Raw genomic sequence first — 23,433 nt, forward strand, 5'->3', positions numbered from 1 at the left:
AATGAAGTGGCTTAAAGAGAGAATGAGGAGCATGACTGGGAATGTGATTATTGTTAATTTTTAAGAGCATTTTGAAAAATGTTGAGGTTGCTAGAAGTGGATGGGAGCCCAAGAGAGTGACCATAATGTGTTTAAAGATGAAGGAGGTTAGAACTTGTTTACAGACTTATGGAAATTCTCCACTATGGAGAGAGACAGGAGATGAAGGAGGAGTGCTGTGGGAGCTGAAGGGTGCAGTGTACAGTAAGGGTGCAGTGTACAGTAAGGTGCAGTGTACAGTAAGGTGGTGCAGTGACCATTCATCCTCAGCCATGGTGAAGTGGTGAGAGGACATGGGCACCAACAGGAAGCTGGGTAGGTGTGGTGGTGGAAAGTTGGAGGAGCTGTTTTCTGATTGCCTTATTTTTTTAGTAAAAAGGGAAAAAAAGTCATCAGCTGAGATTAAAATTGGGGAGTAATTGGCTGATGAAGCGTGAGAAGATATGACTTTGACCTGTAGGAATGTGGGGCTTAGGAATAGAAACATTTAATGCGATTACCTTGAGCTTGTTCATCCAATAGGGGAAAAAAATCTGAATATGCTGCCTTTCATACTCTGTCACCATCCGGCTTTCAGTCTGTGCTATTTAAGCCATTTTGATCTCTCCGAATTTAGTGTATTTTTTTCAAGCTGTAATAAAACAGAATTAAATTGAAAGTGAAAATAATGTCAGCCTTTTGAGAAAATCAAGAGTTATCTATGTTATACAGTGTTTATTGACTATCTTATTTCATTTACATAATTATTCTATTTATAAATCACAACGACCTCTGCTGTACAACGGGGAAACCAAGTCTCTAGAAATATTAAGTAAATCATTCAATGCCACTTAATAATCAATGTGATTACGAGAATGAAAAGTGAAGTTATACATTTTATTTATTGCGGTTCTACCATTCCCCAGGAATAACCTTGTCCCTTTAGGCAGCTGAATGAGTCATTTTTTATGGCTCTTATTGCATTTATTATAGACACTTACTGTGCATGTTAATCAACAAACTTATGATTTTCCATTTGTTAAATGGAAAATTTGAAAGTGATAAAAAGCCCATGATTTTTTGTTATTATATTTTATTTGTCATTTCTTAGGTGAAAGTTTCTACTTACAATGAAGAATGTCTATGAAAAGGGAAAAAAATAGTAAAAACATGGAAGGATAGCATCTTGATATTTAAAAGAACCTAGAGAACAAACATTATAACAATCTGAATTAAATTATACATAAGGCATTGGAGCCCAAAGAAATAGTGACTTGCCAAAGGAAGCTTAATTAGTTACAGGAGAACACAGAGCCCCTGATTTTGAATATGGTGTTCTTTTCAGTGCACAGAAGACGTACTTAATAGGCTCTGATTGACTTCTGAATCTACAAGATGTTCTTCATTAATGTGACTTTGGTACTTTATAGTATTTCTTTTAGAGTCAAATAAAAAATTATAATTTTAACCTTATCTTAGGTGTGTTATTTGCAAATATTTTCTCCCATTCTGTAAGTTATTTCTTCTCTTTGGTAAATGTTTCCATTTTTGTGCAGAGCTTTCTAATTTTATGGAATCACATTAGTCTGTTTTTGCTTTTGGTTTCTATTCTCTGGGTTTTACCAAAAAAATGCTTTTTATTCCAATGTTCTGAAGCATTTCTCCTATGCTTTTTTCTAGTAACTTCACAGTTTCAGGGCTTATGTTCACATCTTTAATCCATTTTGAATTAATTTTTGTATATGATAAGAAATAGAGCATAGTTTTGTTCTTCTACATGTACCAATTCCATCTTCCAACCACAATATATTGAAGACTACCCTTTGCCCAGTGTGTGTTCCTATGACCTTTGTGGAGGATCAGTTGTCTGTCCATGCTGAGTTTACTTCTAGGCTCTCTATTGTGTCCCATTATTCCATCTTCTTTTATGCCAATACATGCTGTTACGATTGCTAGAATTTGGGAACATATTTTGAAGTCAGGTAGTGCCATGCTTCCTGCTTTGTCCTTTTTGTTTCAGATTGCTTTGAAAATCCAATTGTTGCATTTTGTGCATGTGGTTCCATATGAATTTTATGATTTTTTTTCTAGTTCCGTGAAGAATGTCATTGATATTTTGATAGAGCTTATGTTGAATCTATAGGTCACTTTTGGTAGTAGGACATGGGGAGTCTTTCCATTTTTTATGCCCTCTTTATTACATCAATGACTTAGAGTTTTCATTGTAGAGGTATTTCACTTCTTTGATTAAATTTATTCCTAAGGGTTTTTTTTTTTTTTGGTAGTTAATGTAAAGGGGATTGCTTTCTTGATTTAATTTTATCCTAGGATTTCTATAGGACAATTTCATCTGAATAAGACAATTTTCTTCATTTTTTTCTCTTCATTCACTGAAATGCATTGCACTTTTCTTCACGTTTCTCTTTCCAATGGTTGTATGATGGTAAGCATTTTGGATCTGTAGAGCGGGCTGCTTTCCATCTGATGTATTCTTTAGCTTCTGACATTCTTCCTGAGCCTGCAGCTCATGGATCCACCCCTTTACCTCTTTAAGAAGGCCCTCAAGAGAAAGCATCTTAGGAAGGCAGGCCTGAAGCGGCATCAGGGGTTTGAGAGAGATAAAATGAGGGAAAGGGCCGGGTCTGGACAAAGCAGAAGGCCTCAAAGGCAAATGCCATCAATTGATAATTTTGTAAGGAGCTCAATCAAGTGGTAATGAATGAATGCAAAAATCTACAACCTCTGAATTCTTCATAGATAGGAGTCAATTAGAGCACTTTTGAGAGAGGTACCATCACTGATTTCCGGCAGAGAAATAAGCAGGAACAAAACACTTGCTTAATCCTCTCTAAAATCTCCTTTTGTTTGATATTTTAGATTCCACAGAGTTCTTTGAAATGGAAATCTGTTTCAGGACTCATTGTTTGTAAGAAAAGCTTTGTATACTTCAGTGAACTCATTAATTTACATACAGAATGCTGCTACAACCTGAGAGATAGAGAGAACTATAGACTAGTCATAAAAATCCTCATTTTTCACTATCTTCTACCAATGAATTTAGAATTTAGGAGTAATGTTCTTCACATTTGAAAGACTGATTATACAGCTATTGTAGAAAGAGTAAGCTTTTCTCCTTCGTTCAAAAAAAAGATATCCTAGCAGATAATAAAAAGAACATGGAACCAAGTAGAAATTTTCCTATAATTTCTGATTTCCACTTATATGTAGCTTGAATAAGTTACAAAAACTTTTGTGGATTTCCTTAAAGTGTTGATCTACTAGAAAGTTAGTTTAAATAAGTAAATTCATAGTACTTCAGATAGTGGCTAAATCAAGACATCAGACAGTGCTTGAAATCCTTATAACTTAACATGACAGTATAAATAATTGAGATTCCATGGTAGACATTTTACAAGTTGGTTGAAAAATTCTATTTTATAAATTTTTTATTAGGATGTATTCGTTATACATGGAGGAATTCCTAGTGACAATTCCAATTAGACTTTTATTTTTCACAATTTTGACAAAGAAGTCAACTTACTTCCCATCACACAACTTCAAATGTTCTGTTTAACTGTCAGTGTGAATGAGGCTGACAATTGCTTCATGAAGGGTCAAGTCCATTGGATTATGGGCCTTCAACTATCTCTTCTAATTGACCTGAGAAACTGTCAAAAAATTCTCCTGGTACAGATGATCATTTGGATTACAGTTGTTTCAATGATGTATTCAAAATTTCTGGGAAGAAAATGTATAAGGATGTAATCAGATAATATTCATGCAATGATTCAGTCTTAGTTGCTGAATCATTTGAGTTCTACTTAGGAAGTCATTGCCTATGCCTGTTAATTCCAGTGTATTCCTTGCTATTTCCCACACTAGCTTCAAAGTTTCAAGTCTTGTATTAAAGTCCTTAATCCCGTTTGAGTTGATATTTGTACAGGGTCTCATTTCAGTTTTCTGCATGCAGAAATCTAGTTTTCCCAACAACATTTGTTGAAGAGGCCATCTTTACCCCATCATTTGTTTTTGGCACATTTGTCAAAAATCAGGTGGGTGTAGCTGCTTGAATTCATATCTTGGTCTTTTATTCTGTTCTACATATCTGTTTTTGTGCCAGTACCTTGCTGTTTTTATTGCTATGACTCTGTAGTATACTTTGATGTCTTGTATTGTGATACCCCCACCCTAGCTCTTTTTGCTCAGTATTGCCTTGGCTATTCGAGGTCCATTTTTTGCTTCCAAATGAATGTCAGTAATGATTTTTCAATTTCTGTGATGAATGCCATTGGAATTTTGATGGAGATTGCATTGAATGCGTAGATTACTTTTGGTAATATAGCCATTTTCACAATACTGATTCTCCAATCCATGAACATGGGAAATCTTTCCATCTTCTGCAGTCTTCTTTGATTTCTTTCTTCAGTGGTTCATAGTTTTCCTTGTAGAATTCTTTCACATCCTTTGTTAAGTTTATTCCTAAGTATTTTTTTATTTTATTTTCTATTGTAAATGGAATTATTTTCCTATATTCTTTCTCAATTTGTTCATTGTTGGTGTATAGAAAGGCTACTTATTTTTGTAAATTGATTTTGTATCCTGCTACTTTGCTGAAGCTAGAGTATTGTTATCTTCATTGGGGGTATGAAAAACTGAGGCTCAGAAAAATCAGATATTGTGGGAAATTTACAAGTAGAATGTTTACATGCTGGGAATCGAACTCAAGTGATGTGTTTCTGAGTGTGTACTTTATTTGTTTTACTATATAAACGCCTCATATCTAAAAACTAGAACAATAACAGTTTACTTATTTTTTTCAAGTTTGTAACTATATCAATGCATTCATTCACTAAAACCCTGTTGACAATCTACTGTTCCTGGCCCTGAAGATGCACTGTTGAACAAAACAGACAAAATCTTTGTTCTCATAGAGCTTACATCTTTAAGGAGAGGAGAGTCGAGCAGTTAAAAAAGAAAATATAAGCAAATATATGGCATTTCAAATGGTGATTAATAAAAGGCCACAGAAGGTCATAGTGCTTGGGTAGGAATGGAAAGGTCTATTTTGCATAAGGTGCTTGGAGAAGACCTCACTGAGTAGACACTTAAAAGAACAGAGGAAGCAAGACCTATGACTAACCTGGAGGAGGGCATCCTAGAGAGAAGGAACAGTGGGAAAAAACCCTTGAAGAAGAATGTGCTTGGCATACTGCTTAAATACTCAAGGACACATGGAAATTGGCTCAGAGTGAGTGAGAAGTGGAGTAAGACGTGAAGTCAGAGAAAGTCAAGTGAGGTCATGTAGATCCTGTAGACCTTTATAGGACTTTGAATATTACTCATATGGGAAGCCATTGAAGAGATTTGGACAGAAGAATCATAATGTGATATATATTTATGAGATCATTTTGGATGATACATAGATAATACATGGTAAAGGACCAAGAGAAAAGTAATAAGATAAATTAAAAGGCTATTTCAATAAGCTAGGCCAGCAATGATGATGCCTAGAATCAGCATGGTAGAAATAAATGTGAAAAGTGATCATATCTTTGGCATCTTTTCAGGGTAGAGCCAGCTAGATTTGATGATGGTTGAGACATAAGCTGTCAGGAAAGAATCAAGGGTGACTCCTGAGAACTGAAAGCCCAGAGATGTGATATCTAAGATGAAAAGACTGTGAAAATACCAAGTCAGGAGGGCAAGAGTAGGAATCTGGCTTTTTACCTGGGTTGGAGATATCTACTAGATATTCAAGTGAAGATGTTGAAAAGAAAGTTGTTTCTATGAGTCTAAAATTCAGGGATACGTTTAGATAAATAAATTTGGCACCCATTATTTTATAAAATGATATCAAAAGCAAAAAGATTGGAAGAGAATTACCTTACTATAGAAAGAAGTTTCAAGAATCAAGCCCTGGGAATCTTCAGTATTTAGACCCTAGGAAGAGAACAACTTCCTTGGAAGATCCAATGAAGGAGATTAAGAAGAAGCAGGGAGTAAGCATGAAGGAGACACATGGTGTTCAGAGAGCTAAACTCTTTCCAAAAGATGGAAATGATCCTGGATCAAATCCTGCTAAAAAGCCAAAGTGTATGAGGATTGAGAATCAACCACAGAATTTAGATATATGCAAATCATTGGCAATACTGACAAAACCTACTTTGTTGAGTGAGGGATTAAAAAGTCTGAGAGAAACTGGAGACCAACTGTAGACACATCCTTCGAGAAGCTTTACTATCAGAAGATGTAAAGAATAGGTAGTAGCTGGGTAGAGGGGAGAGTGGAATAAAAGAAGTCTTCTCTTCATGTACAGAAAAATGATCATGTGTTGTGATCCACATATCCGACACCCACAGAACAAGACAGAGCTAATCTATGATGGAACACATGTGGATGAACTTGAGAGTTCTCCTGATGGCTTATTTTTTTCTTAGTGATTAGACAGCAAAGAGATCAGATAAGACTAAAGAAGAAGCTATTTAGAGGGTCAAGGAGAGAAGAAAGATACAAAAGGGCCAATTAAGAGATAGAGAGTGCATGAATCAGAGAAGAGAAGATTGCTTGTCAGCACAGATTCATTTTCTAATCATGCCATCTCTATCACACCCATTTGGTAGGTAAGAACTGTTTCATAGCTTGCCCAATGCTATAGAGTTAATGAGTGACAAGAATTTAGCTTTGGGGAATTTAAAGACAAGTGAGACTTTTTCTGAGACCAGTAAAAAAACGATGGAAGCATTTTTACCTGACACACGACATGACCAGATTTACATTTCAAAAAGATTTCACTTGGTAGAGTGTGACCAAAGAGAATCTTGGGTAATTTGGACTAAGATGTAAGCAGAAAAGTTGGAAGGAGGTAGACAGTATGCTTTTGGGAGGTAAAATAAACAAACTAGATGATGAATTGATTATGAGGGATGCAATTACAATAGTGACTTCCAGAGCTGCAATGCTATATGGATTGTGGCATCGTTAGCTGAGGCAGAGAACAAATTGCAGGGAGGAAGTACTTTATTCTTTCTGCAGGGAGCTTGCAGAAGCTTTGCGTCTTCCCAATGAAAAGGTTGCATAGAAAGTTGTCTGTGAAGGTCTCTTGCTCATATGGCTGGAAACATAAAATCAGATAGAGATAATTAAACAGTAACTGAAGATGAGATGGTTTTGAAGCAAACATAGAAGAAAAGAGGGTATAGGAAAACACCTCAAAGAACTTCAAGATGTAAGGGCTGGTTGGAAGAGGATATGTCTACAAGTTGCCAAAGAGCTAGCAAAAAATTAAGAAGACTATGTCAAGGGAGCTAAACAGAATATTTTATGGATAGTGTGTGGGCATCAGTACCAGATATTAAGAGGGCAAGATGAGGAATCAAAATATCCATTGATACAGAAACAATTAAGTCACTGGAAACATTAGTCCACTATTTCAATAACATAACAAAGGCAGGTATCATAACTAGAATGTGTCAGGATGAGTTGGAAGTCAGAAAATTGCCACAAGCAGTCAAGGTCAACCTTACAAGAGGTTTAGCTTAAGGAATTGACAAAAAAAAAAAAGTGATATAGTAGGAGCACATGAAATACAGGATTGAAAGTAGGATTTTTCAAAAGGGAGTCTTGAGCTTGTTTAAGCAGCACAAGGAAGCTCCTGGGTGACATAGATTCCTTTAGTTTCTGGAAATTTTAGAGAAAAATCGTGAGCTGGGGAAGATAACAGATTGTGCCTTGTAGACAAAGGGATCATATGGGCAGTGGAACATTTCTTCTACTGTTGTAATGACACCACATGAGAACGCAAAGAAATAGGTTTGTCCCTGGCCTTTGTATATTTGTCTATTAGTATTTATTTTTGTATTAATTTGAAACAGTGCTGTATAGTAAATATACTTACTCCCACCTTTCATTACGTATGTTGTATACATTTCTGGAGTTATTGTTTGTCTTTCACTTTTAATTAATATATGATTATGGCATCTATAAAATTTCAATTTAACCTGTCTTATTTTATCAAATGTTCCTTTATGGCTTTTACATGTGTTCTATATAGCAAGGACTTCAGTTTCTTCAATCCAAGCATATTCTAAATATTCTGCAATTTTTTAAGGTATTTTTGACTTTTCACTTTTGAAGCTTTAATAACATCTCAAATAATATTTATAGTAGCCGAGTAGAAGTAGGAATCTATGCCAAACCCACCTCCACCGCCACCACCACCGCCTCATGGTTGTCTTTAATTGGTACATGATATCCAACCCCCAAGTTTAGCCTCAAGCACTGAGCAAGTTGTGTACCTGGATGTAGGAGCATTTCCTTGTGCTGGATCAAAACTGCCCATCTCTTTGCCAGATTCTTCATCCTTGTAGCAGAACCACTGATAGTGGAACACAGCTTTGCTCAAGTGTCTGTGTCCCTCTTCTACCAGACATTCAGAATGTCTCCCGGGTGTATATTATTGACGATTTTACTCATTTCTCAGACTAAAGGTATGTCTTTCTCTTTTTATCAAGGTTTTCTTATTAGGCTGGAACATAATGTCATTCGCAACAAGGTTCAAATTGTATATGATAAAACATTAATTATACATTGGTGATTCTGTTGAGAACATAGCGTAGGGCTTGGACTAGGTTATAACTAATCATGACATTTGGTGATTCTGTGAAATACCCTATCACTCTTCAGCACTCCACACATAGTGAGAGGGAAGGAATAGACCTTATTAAATACTGACAATATGGCAGGCAGTGTGCTAGCCATTAGCCACTTTGTGCCACAGGATGTTCAGAAGCCAATACTACTATCTCCACTTTACAGGTAAGGAAAATGAGACTCATATTTGAAGACCAAAGAGATTAGATTTGCTAACCATAGCCACTCAGCTGATAAACCGGTTAAACCTGGATTCGAATTGGCGCATATCCCCCAAAGCCTGGGCGCTTTCCTCTTCATTGCTGTCTAAGATCTGGGATCACCCACAGCTGTGTGTGTGACAGGAAACAAATAATATTTAGCACAAACATGGGACTCTCTAAAATTCTCTAACAAGTGAAAGCCTTATACTTATCAATGGGAGCTGAGACTTCAAATGCAAATTTTCCTTAAAGGAAAAAAAGATGGTGGTTTATGTTGAAATAGGCCACTCAGTGCAGGCTTTGCAGGAGGCATAACTCAGACACTGGCATGAAGGAATAAAATGACAAAGGTGACAACTGCAGAACAAGGTGAAAGTATAGAAGAAGACAAGAGATACTCTGTCTTTGCCCTCTTAACAGTTTTGTTTATATGTTTCCAATTTGTAAATATCCCCTCAGTGTCCTTGCCTTTAAAATGAGAAAGAGATGTGTACAAATGGGGCTGCAACAGGAATCACGTGAACTGTGTGAGAACAATTCTCGATTCCAGTCACTGTGGATGAATGTTGGTATTGGATGAATTTTTCTTTTCTTTTTTAGAAAAGATAATCCTTGGAGTTGAGGGTCAAGAACTGATACATCCTAAAAGACTTCCTCTGATTCACAAGAGAGATCTTGGATACACCCACGATTTTGACATACCGGTATAAGCTTTGATTTAATAAATAAGACATAGTATTGTTACACAGGCCTGCAGAAGGCTGCCTCTGGCTCCAACCAGAAGCAAATAGGAAGAGAGGACTCTGAACTTTTCTCTCATTCAGTCTACAGTATGTGCTCAGGGGTAAATGACCCTTCAGGAGGTTAGTAGGTGGACTCTTCTTGTAGATATTGTCTTAAGATTTAGTCAAGACTGATATTAAAAGTCCCATTATGAATCTACAAATGAGCCTGGATGGGGACAGGAAATACACAAGATGAGACAAGAGCTTCTTGTAGTGCTAGGAAGTGTCCCCAAAATAAAAATCCAAGTAAACTCCAAATTCACATTGATGGGGCATATCAAAAGAACTCAGGAATTGACAAAAAGAACTCCCAAGAGCCAAACCTGGGACAATTTCAATTACAAATAAATAATCTGACCTTATACTAGAATATGAAATATATATTCAGACCCAAATGCCCATACTGACATAATTAATGATTGAATAAGTAAATAAATGTTTGAGGATAGTCAAAGCTCCCATCCACAAGAGTCAAATAATTTCTATAGACATTCCCTTCTCCAGCAGTGGTGCACAGATCCCACCTGAAGGAGACACTACAGTAAGGCTAATGTGGAATTGGGATGAGATTGAAAGTGTAAAAGGACATTAGGTAATCCCTAAGGAAATATGGATAAATATGGACTTTATCAGTAATAGATCACTCCTGGTTTGTTACTGTGAGAAATAAACTTTGGTAATATAAGATGCTAACAATATTGAAGCCTGGGTGCAGAGTGTATGGAAACTCAGTACTGACTTTCTAAGCATTCTGCAAGTCTAAATAAATTCTAAAATAAAAATGAAAGCAGGTTTATTTAAAAAATATCAGTGATAAGATTAGAAATATACAGTATTACCATTAATTTCTTAATACTAGTTAATATAAAATCTATACTCAAATATTCAAAGGTCCCAATGTTACACATGCACACATACACACAACACACACCTGAGCACAAACACCTACACATAGCTGGTAATGTTGATGTATTTGACTCAATCCCTATTATTTAATCAAGCACCTATTTTCTTACCTGCACATCCAAGAATTTTGTGTCTTTATGATGAACACCTCATTGTTAAACTTACAATCAAAAAAACCCTAACTCTGCACATCTCACAGTCAACAAATACAAAACTCCCCTCTCCACACCTAAATGTTACCTCTTTTCAGAGCCTCTTACGGAAGTGGCACAGCTAAACAAATTAAACCACAAACATGGGCTCATTCCTCACTTCTCTTGGGTGCCACCCCATCAATCGTGAAATAGATTCTCATATATAAATATTTCCTTAAATTTCCTGCATCCCATCTCCAACCTCTAAGTGACTTCCTTGTCCAAGGTGCACAATACTATTTGTTTTTTTTGCAGACCCATTATTTGTACTAAGTAACCTCTCTAAAATACCTTGCTTATCTCTGCATATTTCTCCTAAGCCTTTTGATTCTGTTCTCTCTTTGGAAAAAGTCTAAATCCTTGACTTGCTAGGCTGTGCTTACTTAGCTCCTTTTTTCACCTTTTCCTTGCATTGTTCAACTTCTCCCTACTCCTCAATGCCACGCTCCTCCTACCTTGGGGACTTTACAGGTACTGTCCCCTCCTCCAACTCCTCCTTTCTACACTTCTGGCAGAGCACTTGTATTTCTCCTATTATTATACTTGTCAATTACTTGGTTATTTGGTTTTCTTCTTTGCCAAGCTGGAGCTTCTATGAAGCCAGAGACCTCCAACTTGTGTACCAATCAATTGTCATTACTACCAGTATGCTTGAAGTAACAGCTGTCAAATAAATGAACAATGAAGAGAAATGTGCAGGACATGTGACCAGCAACTGTAAACAGCAAACTATAAAATTTTTATGAATCATAAAGAAATGAGATAACACAGAAGGAAGTGGTGAAAAGACATGAATCAGGAATTCATATAAAAGCCACAAGAACTAAATACACTAAGATATCAATGCCAATGGTTAGCAAAGAAAACAGAGTGTCACAGTAAGTTATCATTTCATTGAAAGACTTATTGATGATAATATTTGTTCCTGGTAAGAAGGAAATTCACCAGTAATAGGTATGACTGGTGGTACTATTCATGCAGGAGCTGCCATAAATTGTGTTAGTGAAGATCTGAATTTGCACTTTGTTTCTTCAGGATATCATGTCAATATCAATCCATTTTCCCATCTTGTTGACAGTGAAACTCTAGCTATCATGAACACCTACAACCAGATTGCACATTGTGCTTTGAAGCCGTAAAAGACTTATTAATGATAATAAAACACTCTCATAAAAAGAACACTTATGAGAATAGAAGATGGTCAAGATTTATTGAGTGAAAGTGGAGATTACAAAACAGTACACATAAAATTGTTTACTATATAAACAATGTGTATATAGTAATTTGTGGATGAGGGGTCAATATGCATTTTTCATTTCATTTTATTACTGAAAAATAAAAGCCCTTTGAAAATTTTAATTAAAAAATAACTTGAGTAAACTTCCTCCTTATAATACTAGCTTACTTTAAATTCCATTTTTTTTTTTTTATTACGTGCTCACTCGACTCTCCAACTGACCCCACAGGCATCCTTCACGTTACACACACACACACACACACACACACACACACACACACACACACACAATGCCCCGTGCCCACTTAAAATTTTTTTTTCTTTTATTATTCATATGTGCATACAAGGCTTGGTTCATTTCTCCCCGTGCCCCCACCCCCTCCCTTACCACCCACTCCGCCCACTCCCTCTCCCCCCCACCCCCTCAATACCCAGCAGAAACTATTTTGCCCTTATTTCTAATCTTGTTGTAGCGAGAGTATAAGCAATAATAGGAAGGAACAAGGGTTTTTGCTGGTTGAGATAAGGATAGCTATACAGGGCGTTGACTCACATTAATTTCCTGTGAGTGTGTGTTATCTTCTAGGTTAATTCTTTTTGATCTAACCTTTTCTCTAGTTCCTGGTCCCCTTTTCCTATTGGCCTCAGTTGCTTTTAAGGTATCTGTTTAGTTTCTCTGCGTTAAGGGCAACAAATGCTAGCTAATTTTTTAGGTGTCTTACCTATCCTCACCCCTCCCCTGTGTGCTCTCGCTTTTATCATGTGCTCATAGTCCAATCCCACTGTTGTGTTTGCCCTTGATCTAATGTCCACATATGAGGGAGAACTTGAGTAAACTTCCTCCTTATAATACTAGCTTACTTTAAATTCCATTTTATTCATATTTATTCTCGAAAGAACTGGTGAGGATGTGCAGGGTGGGCAAGGTCCTTCTGCTGCAATGGCACCGCCCACCCCAGCAGGCACTAAAGAAGCAAGTATGAAGTTCCATGACAGATCTTGTTTTATAGGAAGCATATGAAGAAGAATTGTTGTATGAAATAAAACTAAGTAGAAAAACCTTAATCCTTCACCTTCTAAGATCAAGGTAAGTTGTTCTATAATTTAATACCTTATAGATTTAGTTGTCTGTGACAGCCAAGGTCTTGTATAAACTATCAGTAAAGTGAATTCAAGTCATTGTTAGCTGTATTTCATGCATTCTTCCTCTTCAAATATTAGCCCATTTCCTCTCTTAAAGATGACTGTAGATCCTGTTCTCCAGTTCCTGAATTAGTTCCTATTTTTTTAGTACTTGGAGTTCTTTGGACTCCAAACATTACTCTAAGAAACAGTTTGAAACGTCAGTACTTTTTGAATTTAGTACAACAAAAGAAATTTATTTGAAAAACATGTTTTTTAAACTGATTTGTCAAATGTTAAGTGGAACACAAGGGTGGAACTCTTAGAGAACTGAGACTCTGCTTTATTAGCTTAAAACAGAACAAAACAATACAGAAAAAAAGAATCCCTCCAGTCTGAATCCCGCACTAGACAAATGTCCAGAAATACAAGCCTAAAACCATAACCATACTGACAATATGTTCAAATTCTGCACATTTTAACCTTATCGGCAAGAAGGAAGCTAATATTTATTGAGCAATTTCTGTGTGTCTTTCTTGGCCATTGCTTCTCATCTCCTACAATATTGGTATAAGGTAGGTGCATTGAAGTAATTACTTGTCCAGGATCGCAATGCAGGGTCCTTTGCATTTCTGTAAATGTTTAGAATCACCTCATCAATTCTAGGAAGCGTTTTCTATAATTTTGGTTGGGATTTTTTATGGAATTTATACGTCACTTGAGAGAGATGTGGTTGGTAGTACATTGGGGTTGAATAATCATTTAGGATTATGTTCATTTATGTCTTCTTTAATTCCAACCAAGTATGTCTTGTGTTTATTCTGTAAAGCCTTCACATGTCTTTAATTTATTTCTAGATAGTTCCTGTCTGTGGTGATTTTAAACAGAATTACTTTTATGATTTTGTTTTTCTATTATTTGCAGCTACCTTACAAAAACATGTGATGAGTTTTTAAAAATAATAACCTTGGTTTGGGAATCATTAGTAAATGAATCAGTCACTTTGCAATTTGCCTAGATATGTTCATTATTTGGATAATGTGCTATTCTTCATTGTTTTATCATTATATCTGTGTCTTTATATTTAAAATTTGTCTCATTTAGTTGGCTCTTCATTTTGAATAGATTCTGACAATCTCTGGTTTGCAGGGGTGTGTGTTTGTGTGTGTGTGTGTGTGTTATGGGAGAGTAAACTCAGGGCCTCACACTTGTTAGGCAAGGACTCTACCATTAAGCCATTCCACTAGTTCTTTTACTGTTAGTTTTTTTTCTTCAGATAGTGTCTTCCATTTTTGCCCCAGCTGGCCTTGGACCATGATCCTCCTACCTCTGCTTCCCAAGTAGCTGGGATTGTAGACACGCATCACCCCTCCTGGTAAATTTCTGATTTTTTAAATTGAGATGTTTACATCGATGCTAACATAAAATGATATAATTGATATGGCTGGGTTGATATTTTGTTTGTTTCTCTGTTATTTATTCCTTTGGTCTTCCTTCTCAGCCTTCTTTTGGATCTTTCTTTGAATTGCTGGATTTTTTTGTTCACTTTACCTACTATCTAAACATCAGAATGGAGTTGTTTGAAGGTATGAAATACACAAAGTAGAAAAAAGGCTCAAAATCTGCCTGATGAAGTCAGGAAGTATTTTTTAAACTGGTTTTCAAAGTATTTCTAGAAGTTTTTTATGTTGAAGGTGAGATCAAGAAGTGGCCATGGGCATTCAGTCTTAAATCATCTTCACTCAGGAGCACCATGGTTGAATAGCAATTTGTGTGTGTGTTTATTTTATTTTATTTTTAAAGGACAAATACAAAGTGTATACATTTATGAAGTATAGCATAGTGTTGTGAAATATGTGTAGATTGTGGAATAACTGAATCTAGTTAATTAATTATTTGCATTACCTCACATACTTATCATGTTTATATGGGGAGAATACTTAAGATCTACTGCTAAAAGATTTCAAGTAAACAATATATTGCTGTTAGCTTTAGTTATCATACTGTGCAATAGGACTCTTAGACTTATACCTCTCATCTAAGAAATAATACTTTTTATCCTATGTAATTTTATGACTTACTTACTTTAAATTGTTTATTATGGCTATTTGAATATTTTTATTATATATTACATATTTCAATATTTAAAGAAAGCACTAGTGATCAATTGCCATCTTGGTTAGTCCTTAGATTAACTGAATCTACCAAGGGCACAAACACTGATAAATGTATTGTGATTATGCAATGTGTATATGTTTTGAAATTTAAAGTAATAGCAAGCATAACTTGTGATTGTCTAACAGCCCTGCACAGTGATACTGTATATATGTATATATATATATATATATAATTATGTACAACATTAAAAGCTAGACATTACATATGATATATGTTCTTTAATTTTTTAAGTTGATGTACTTTGATTTCAAAAATAAAATTCAAAAATTTATGCTTCCATAGAAATGAAGCAGACATACTTTTCCTTATTGCTTCTACTAATTACAGCTAAAATCTCTGGATGTTATAAAATTCATATAAGAAAACTGAAAGGTGAAGATAATGGAATGAGGACTCAAATAGGAATAACTCACTAAGTTTCTTGTGATTCACTAGCAACTTGCAGCACACCACTGAGCAGAAAGTTGACATCGTGAAGGGAAATGGCAGTCTTCATGAGCCTGTTGAGGACAGTGTAACCTGGCTTCTCTTTTACTTTTGTCAGTCTGTAATTTACAGATGACTGTCTTGAACTCATCATTATCAAATGTTAGAAAGTCACAAAGCTAAGCTTACATTTCAAGAGCCTTAAGCTCCAAGACTTTCTGTTTTAAGTTTTAAAAGTCTAGTTTGCAGTGGTATACAAGAACTAATAACTTCCTTCTTTGTGCTTCAGTTCTGTGTGGCATCGATGTCCTGAATGAAAACACACAAAACTAGCTGCGTTCAGTTTGATGCAGGAGACTGTGTAGAAGCAGGAAAACTCTAGCAGTAACTCAGAAAGTTTTCCCATCCCTTGTGCAGAAAGTACTTACGGCATGCCAATATTGACAAGAGTATTATCTCCATTGTGGGATACAGGATAATTTCCTCTGTACTTTCCTGTTTTGTAAATTTATTACAAAGAATAATGCTACTTCTGTTTAAACATGTAGCTGTTCAGTTACCATGCACTAAAATCATAGATTAAAATTAGGATTTTATATATATATATATATATATATATATATATATATATATATATATATATTTCACCTGCTTTTGCATTAATTTTGGCTTTTAGGTAGATTTTTACTTAACATTTTCTCTGGAGTTCTTTTTTAAATGCTGCTTTGCTAAAATTACCGATTCTTTTTCTAACTTTTCTACAACCTTTATAAAACTGTGAGATCTAGGTAGAAATGCTTTTCATCTGAGTGGGCTTGATGTTGCTTTTCTACTTTTCTTATCAGGAGAGGACCTTGCTGAGTTATGATGTCAGTCTGAAGGCTTCTTAACACACAATTGCTTTTACATGCTAGATTTTTAGAACGAATAAATCTCACTACCCCACTGCCCTCTTTTTCAGGGAGTTCCTAGCTTCAAATTACAGTGAAACATACTACACCGTAAAAGGAGAAGAGCTCACCAGGCATCCTCAGATCATGGTATCTTACAAGACCTTCCTCTACCTCTTCTCTATAACTGCTATTTGTGGATATAATTTTGAATCCTAATTCCAGTTCTACAAACTGCCTAAAAAATCACTCATCTCTTCTGAGTCTTGAATAGACTGCTCTCACTGAGTGATGATATATTAGAAAAAATGACCCTTTAAGCCCTATAGGAAGCTGATTACTACCTACAAAGCAATCCAGAAACCACATTTCTGGATGTATGCATCTTTATTTTTTATTTTTTTACTAAGCTGATTTCTCTACATTTAATATGGTTGTAAGTAGAAGAAGGAAACAATAAGGCACTGGATGAGATTGGGGTTAAGTTAAAGGGATAAAATCTAAACATATGAAAAAACCTTAACACCTTCATGGAACTGACTTTTTGCAATTCCTTGACCAGTCCTTCTGATGCACCAGTGCCATGGTCTCTTCATTCTCCAAAAAGAATTTTTGTGTTAATCACGAGTATTATTCTAAGGGATATAGATTCTATTTTTACCTTTATTCTCCTTTCCAGAATATACCGTCTGTGACCTTCTAACCAGTGTCAACGTTATTCACTTGATAAAAGCAAGTTTTAATTTAACAAATAGAAGCTATTTCCTCTGTTTAAAGCAACTGTAGAATCCAATAAGACCTGAGTCAACATGCAATGCTGAAAAATAACACAAAACAAAACTAGAAAACATTTTTTTATGCAGGGGGTGATTATTATCTCGTGAAAGTGTGAGGTCCCTGGAGGGACACAGAAAGTGTCATTCACAGAGACTAATTGAACAGATGGAGATGATGGGAGGGATAATCACCGAGTGGGATTACTATAATCCAGTCATCAAGTAGGAGTAATAAAACTGCCAGATTGATTGAAGCAGAGAGGCAGAGAGAAAAGCATGAAGGGAACTGGTTGGGGAGCAAGATCTAATTTTAGGAAGGGTCAAGAATTTGGCCTGGTTTCAGAAGCAACTGCGGAAATTATAACATGAACACAAGAGGGCTAGTTTAGCAAAGATTTGAAGATGGGTTAAGGGAGTCGTATTTATAAGGAAAAGGGTCATATTTAAAATTGGTATCACAACTTAAACTAATTTATGAGGTAAGAACACATACCTGGCTTTTCGTCATGTTATTAAGACCAAAGTCCTCTAAATCAAGCTCAAATATTTCTAAATGAAAGAATGTAGTAAATAAATGCATGGAAAGTATGTGATCCTTTCTGAACAGAAAATAGAGATACTAATATCTAATGGTATCAGCACTTATAATTAATTATTATTAATAAGCTCTTCTATTTTAGGATCACTGTTTTTACCAAGGATCCATTATTCATGAACTTGACTCTGCTGCCAGTATCAGCACCTGTAATGGTTTGAGGTAAGGCAACATATCTGCCTATGTTTTTAGTTTTCCCATGAATTTTAAAGATATATTTTGACTTATTTCTTTTAACCAACCCTGGTAAATATAAAAATAATGGGGCTAGGGATTCTGTGTATGTTCGGCTGTGAGTATGAGCTCAGGCTCCTGATTTATGCTCATATTTCACAACAAGATGCATGATGCACAGCCCTCAGCAGGACGTTTTTTCAGAATATGATCAAGGGACTCAGTGTTGATGAAGGGTTCCTAGACATCATCGAGTCCATCCTCTGTGTTAGAGATCAGGACATGCTGAAATCAGCGACTCTCTTCTGCACAATTTGCTATTGGTAGAACTGAGTCGCTTGACTGCTAGTTCTGTGAATTCCTACTATAAGACTGAGCTTTAATAATTCAAATTTTTACTAAATGAGGTTATTTCTGGTCTCTAAGAATAAAGTGTAAGAGGTAAAAAGTAAAGCTTATTGTTTTCTGTAGATCTTAGACTCTGGGACAAATGAGATGAGATAGAGGGATTAAGAACAAAGAACAACTATCCTCACTTATAAGGACTTTCCTTATAAGTAGTTCCCAGCATTGTCAAGAATGAGAACTTCTCCAGTGACAAAATTACCTTACAGTGGTATTTGTACCTTCGTACATTTACTCTGTGTGATAGGCAAAGAAATTCACAAAATTTTAGCAAAATCTCTGAGACAAAGACATGTGGAAATTACTACTCTACTTGTATTCAAAGCAGAAATTGGCCTGTGAAACTTCTGAAAATCCATATAAATTGACTTAGAATAAGTTATTAATTCAATCTAAAGCTTCATGTTATCTCATTTCTTCACCACCTAAACATACACAACTGCATTCTCATGAGATCTCAACCTTGCAGTTTCCCTTTCTTGAAAGGTAAAGTCAGCCAGGTGTTGTGTTTAACATCTGTCATTCTAGCATTTGGGAGGCTGAGGAAGGAGATTACAAGTTCAAGACCAGCTTGAGCTATGCAGCCAGCTCCTGGGGATGTAGCTCAGTGGTAGAATGTTAGAATGCTCAAGGTCCTGGGTTTAATTTCTAGCACACACAAAAAAATCCAGTCAATAAAATGGAATATGATAATTATTGATCTCAAATACACATTGTGTTCCAATTTCCACAGGGGATTCTTCAGAGTAAATGATCAAAGGTTTCTCATTGAACCGGTGAAATACTCTGATGAGGGAGAGCATTTGGTGTTCAAATATAATACAAAGGTGCCATATGCTGTCAATTATTCTTGCACAGAGCTCAATTATACTAAGAAAACAGTTCCAAGGGATACTAAATGTAAGGAAGACCACAAAATGGAAGTGAGTACTCTTTTTAAATCCTCTTTACACCTCTTATTTCCTTTATGATCTAAGAAAGAGAATATGAGTCCAGCTGGTGCAATATATATGCTGTTCTAAATTTGATACCTCACTGAAATTTGAAATTCAAACATCTTATATCTATGTGAAAAGTATTTATTCTCTACAGTAAACTCGATTTGTCCCATCAACTTTATGAAAGAAGGATGTCTACAATCCTCCGTACAGATTGGAGTCATTAGGGCTGTAAGTGATTGGAAGAGTGAAATTTTCAGTGTTCTGAATCTATCCTAAATGTTGTCTTTCCTTGTCTTCCCTGCCACTGTTGGGGAAGTTACTGACAACAAGCTAGATCTTCCCCTTTCATTAGGTCATATGTTCCATTTAAGGGTCATAACAAGTTCAGATTCTGTTGAGATGATTGCTAAGTCCTCTGTGTTTTAGACTTCAAATAACCACTACGTGTTACCTTAACTGTCTACTAGTTATTAGCTGGTAGGCTATGTGTTTATCCTCTCGCATTCATGTTCCAGATGGTTTCTGAAACATACCGATGCCTAACAGGTATTTCTTGATTGAACAACCCAATGAATTAATAATAATATATCCCACAAAAGAAGGACTTAGTCAGGCTTTAAATAACTTTGCTTTGGTTTGTCCTCGGAGAATATGCATGCATCTTGGTCATTTCCACCAAAAGCTGAAAACTTAGAACAATTTCCTGATCTTGGTGTTTTCTAAAAAGAAAAGACTTTTAATTGGCCATATTTATACATTTCTTTGGAATTAAATCTACTACAATTTAGGTGTTTGGGAGGCAGAGGGAGGCGTAAGAGGAATATGGTAAGTACTATCAGTCAAATTTAGCTTTCCACTATAGATGGGTGATTTTTACATGAGCTTACTTATGAATCATTTAATTTGTAAATGAAAAAGAAACCCTAAATATTAAAAACTGAATTCATGATAATTTATAATTCTTAATTGGCCTGAAAGACAAAACAAGAAAAGGTTGCAAATATGAAATGTTGCTTCAAAATTATTAAAATTTGGTGTATAGGACCACATGTTTTCATAATAAGATGGGGTTTTATATGAATTAATTGAATTATTAGATGTACTCATTTACTTTGCCTTGTGATATCAATAATATTAACATTTCTTACTTTTAAAATGTTAGAATTCTTTCAACTTAATTGTTAAGGTGAAAATGTTAACATACTTTACTGAATTTTCCATAAATTTCAAGAGCACCAATAAAGAGAAGTATGTTGAGCTGTTTGTTGTTGCTGATGAATATGTGGTAAGTTTTCAGATGCACATTTCACTCTTTATTTATCCATATAAAATAATAGTTGTGATTCTATCCTAGAAAAAAATGTATTCTAACAGAACTCCAGTCTGCCCTCAAGTTTTTGTTTTTAACTTCCCAAAATAGATGCAATATAAAAGACTACCTGGCCTTTTCACAATTTAGCAGAATAATCCAGACCAGACTCCCTTTCCCCATAAAAACTAATGGAAATACTGACTAACACATAAAAAATTAAAAACATGTCAACAACCCATAGTTAGGATGAAATTTTTCAAATGCTAAAAAGTAATAAGGAAACCTTTGTCAGAATAAGAAGTAACATTTAAAGGCTTGGGAACTCAAGATGTATAGACTATAGGCAGAAGGAGTTGAGAAATTAAACCCCCTTAAGAACAAAAGTCTGACATTTGCACACAAATCTTCTGCATGACCCCCAGAGCCAGAAGAGCTGCCTGATTCTTATAACGGAAACCAGAATGTTTCCATCTAAACTGAAAAACTGAAAAACATAAAGGGATTTTTCTGTCTGCCTGACAAATCCAAAGCCTGAGCCATTCACAGAGGTGGATTTTATAGTATATTTTTATTCAGGTTGAGGTATGACAAGCAAAGCTTTCAACACCAATTGGTTACAGATTGGGTAAATGATGAGAGCCCAAGAAAAAAAATGCCCTGTAAAGATTCTTTCATAACCAAATTTGAAATGAATCACATGAGGAAGAGTCAACCAACATAACAAAAGGGAAAATGAGCTCAAAAGAACCATAAATTATCCAATGATATTTAAATTATTCTGTAATAAACACACAGGTTTAAAGTTACTGAAGATATAACAATGAGTAGAAATTACAAAGGAAACACCAGAAGAGCCTGGAAAAATGGCAGTCTTATTTGAGAAACTAATACCTATAAAAGTGATACGTATATCCTTGAGCAAATTATCAGGAGATTAGACACAAATGAAGAGAGAATCAGAAAACTGGAGGATGGAGATGTTGAGGAAAGTACCACTTATGGAGCATGGAGATAGATGCTAAATGAGAATGAAAAAGTTTATAAACAGTGAATATGGGTAGTTGAATGATAGGTAAGATTTGAGAGAAAATTCTCAATAAATAAACTGGGTAACAATATTGAAAAATTATAGAACAGTAAAGATAAGGGGGAGGTTATTCTTAAAAATCAACTTGGGATGTGGGGAAAAGGGAAGCCTTATATGCTGTTGGTGGGAATATAAATTGGTGCAGTCACTATGGAAATCAGTATGGAAGTTTCCAAAAAAACTAAAACTAGAACTATTATAAGATTCTGCTATATAACTTCTGGGCAAATATCCAAAGGAATGAAAATCAGCATACAAAAGAGAGACCTGCCAACCCATGTTTATAGCAGTACTGCTCACAATAGCCAAAATATGGAATCACCCCGGGTGCCCGTCAATGGATGGATACAGAAAATGTGGTATATATACACAAGGGAGTATTATTCAGTTATAAAGAAGAATGAAATTATTTAATTTGCAAGAAAGTGAATGGAGCTAGCAATTATCATGTTAAATAAGCCAGACTCAGAAAGACAAATTCACATGTTTTCTCACATTATGTGGAATCTTGACCTAAAACGTGGAATGAATACTAAAGGGGGGACTGTTTGGGGAGACCTACTGAGGGGGATAAAAGGAGAGGGTTATGGTGGGGGAATGTATGTGATCCAAGAACTTTATATGCACTTATAAAACAGAATCCTATAAAAGAAAAAAGAAAAAAAAAAATAAAAAATAAAACAGAATCCTAAAACCCATTAAAACTGTAAAAAAAAAAAAGGGAGGGATAAGAAAGAGTTAGAGAGGGGTGAATTTGATCAAAGCATATTACATATACTTATGGATGCATCTCAGTGAAACCTCTTTGTAAATTAATATACACTAATAAAAAAGACAAAAATTTAACAAAGAGATAGATTGCCTCTACGTGATTCAGAGTATTCTTTTTAAGCAATAGGAGAAAAGGCTTGAGAGTAATACATTCAAAAAGTTTCATGAGAAAAATTGTAATACTTAAATTTGGTACTAAATACCAAGCAAGGATAATAAATGTTGGAAGAAAGAAATCATACTTAAAATATGGATGACACACCCAGAGCTAACAAGTTGAAAGAGGAGAACAGAACAGAATCCTGTTCTGAATCCTGGTGGGTGCCAATCATTGAATGAAGGTTGACAGAAAGGGTGCAAAATTCACACCTACCCAGCCCTTCCTGCTCCCCTTGAATTGGAAATCACTGACTGATAAAGTGTCTTAGTCCTGTGATTCCTGAGACAGCCATGGGATCTTTCCCTACACTGTATTTTAGGCAATCCCTCCCCACCAATCCATGAAAATCCTCGTGTGACACTGGCTTACCCTCCTGAATGTAAGGGGATGTTAGGAAAAGAGAAACCAGCAATAAATCACTTGGAGTGTGTAACAGAAAATAAGGTGTCAAATAATGTCTTGAAAGAGAAAACAGTCAGTAGTAAATATGAAGAATATACCCAGGAAGATGAGGAAAAAATGTTCAATGCATTTGAAAATTAGGGGGGCATTTATGAGTTATCAACAAAATCAGTGTAATAGAGGCAGTTGAAATCAGAGTGTA

General features: G+C 35.4%; 1 protein-coding gene across 1 annotated transcript in view; it reads left to right on the forward strand.

The window, feature by feature from the left end:
• Adam7 (ADAM metallopeptidase domain 7) overlaps positions 1-23,433 on the forward strand; it is a 64,548-nt gene that overhangs the window by 16,561 nt on the left and 24,554 nt on the right. The window contains exons 2-8 of the mRNA XM_074053327.1: positions 8,152-8,258; positions 9,471-9,574; positions 13,003-13,079; positions 16,680-16,758; positions 18,065-18,141; positions 19,292-19,481; positions 20,731-20,784. Coding sequence (XP_073909428.1) covers positions 8,152-8,258; positions 9,471-9,574; positions 13,003-13,079; positions 16,680-16,758; positions 18,065-18,141; positions 19,292-19,481; positions 20,731-20,784 — 688 coding nt within the window. The remainder of the gene's footprint in view (positions 1-8,151; positions 8,259-9,470; positions 9,575-13,002; positions 13,080-16,679; positions 16,759-18,064; positions 18,142-19,291; positions 19,482-20,730; positions 20,785-23,433) is intronic.

This window comes from Castor canadensis, chromosome 14 (assembly GCF_047511655.1).
Source record: "Castor canadensis chromosome 14, mCasCan1.hap1v2, whole genome shotgun sequence".
NCBI lineage: Eukaryota > Metazoa > Chordata > Mammalia > Rodentia > Castoridae > Castor > Castor canadensis.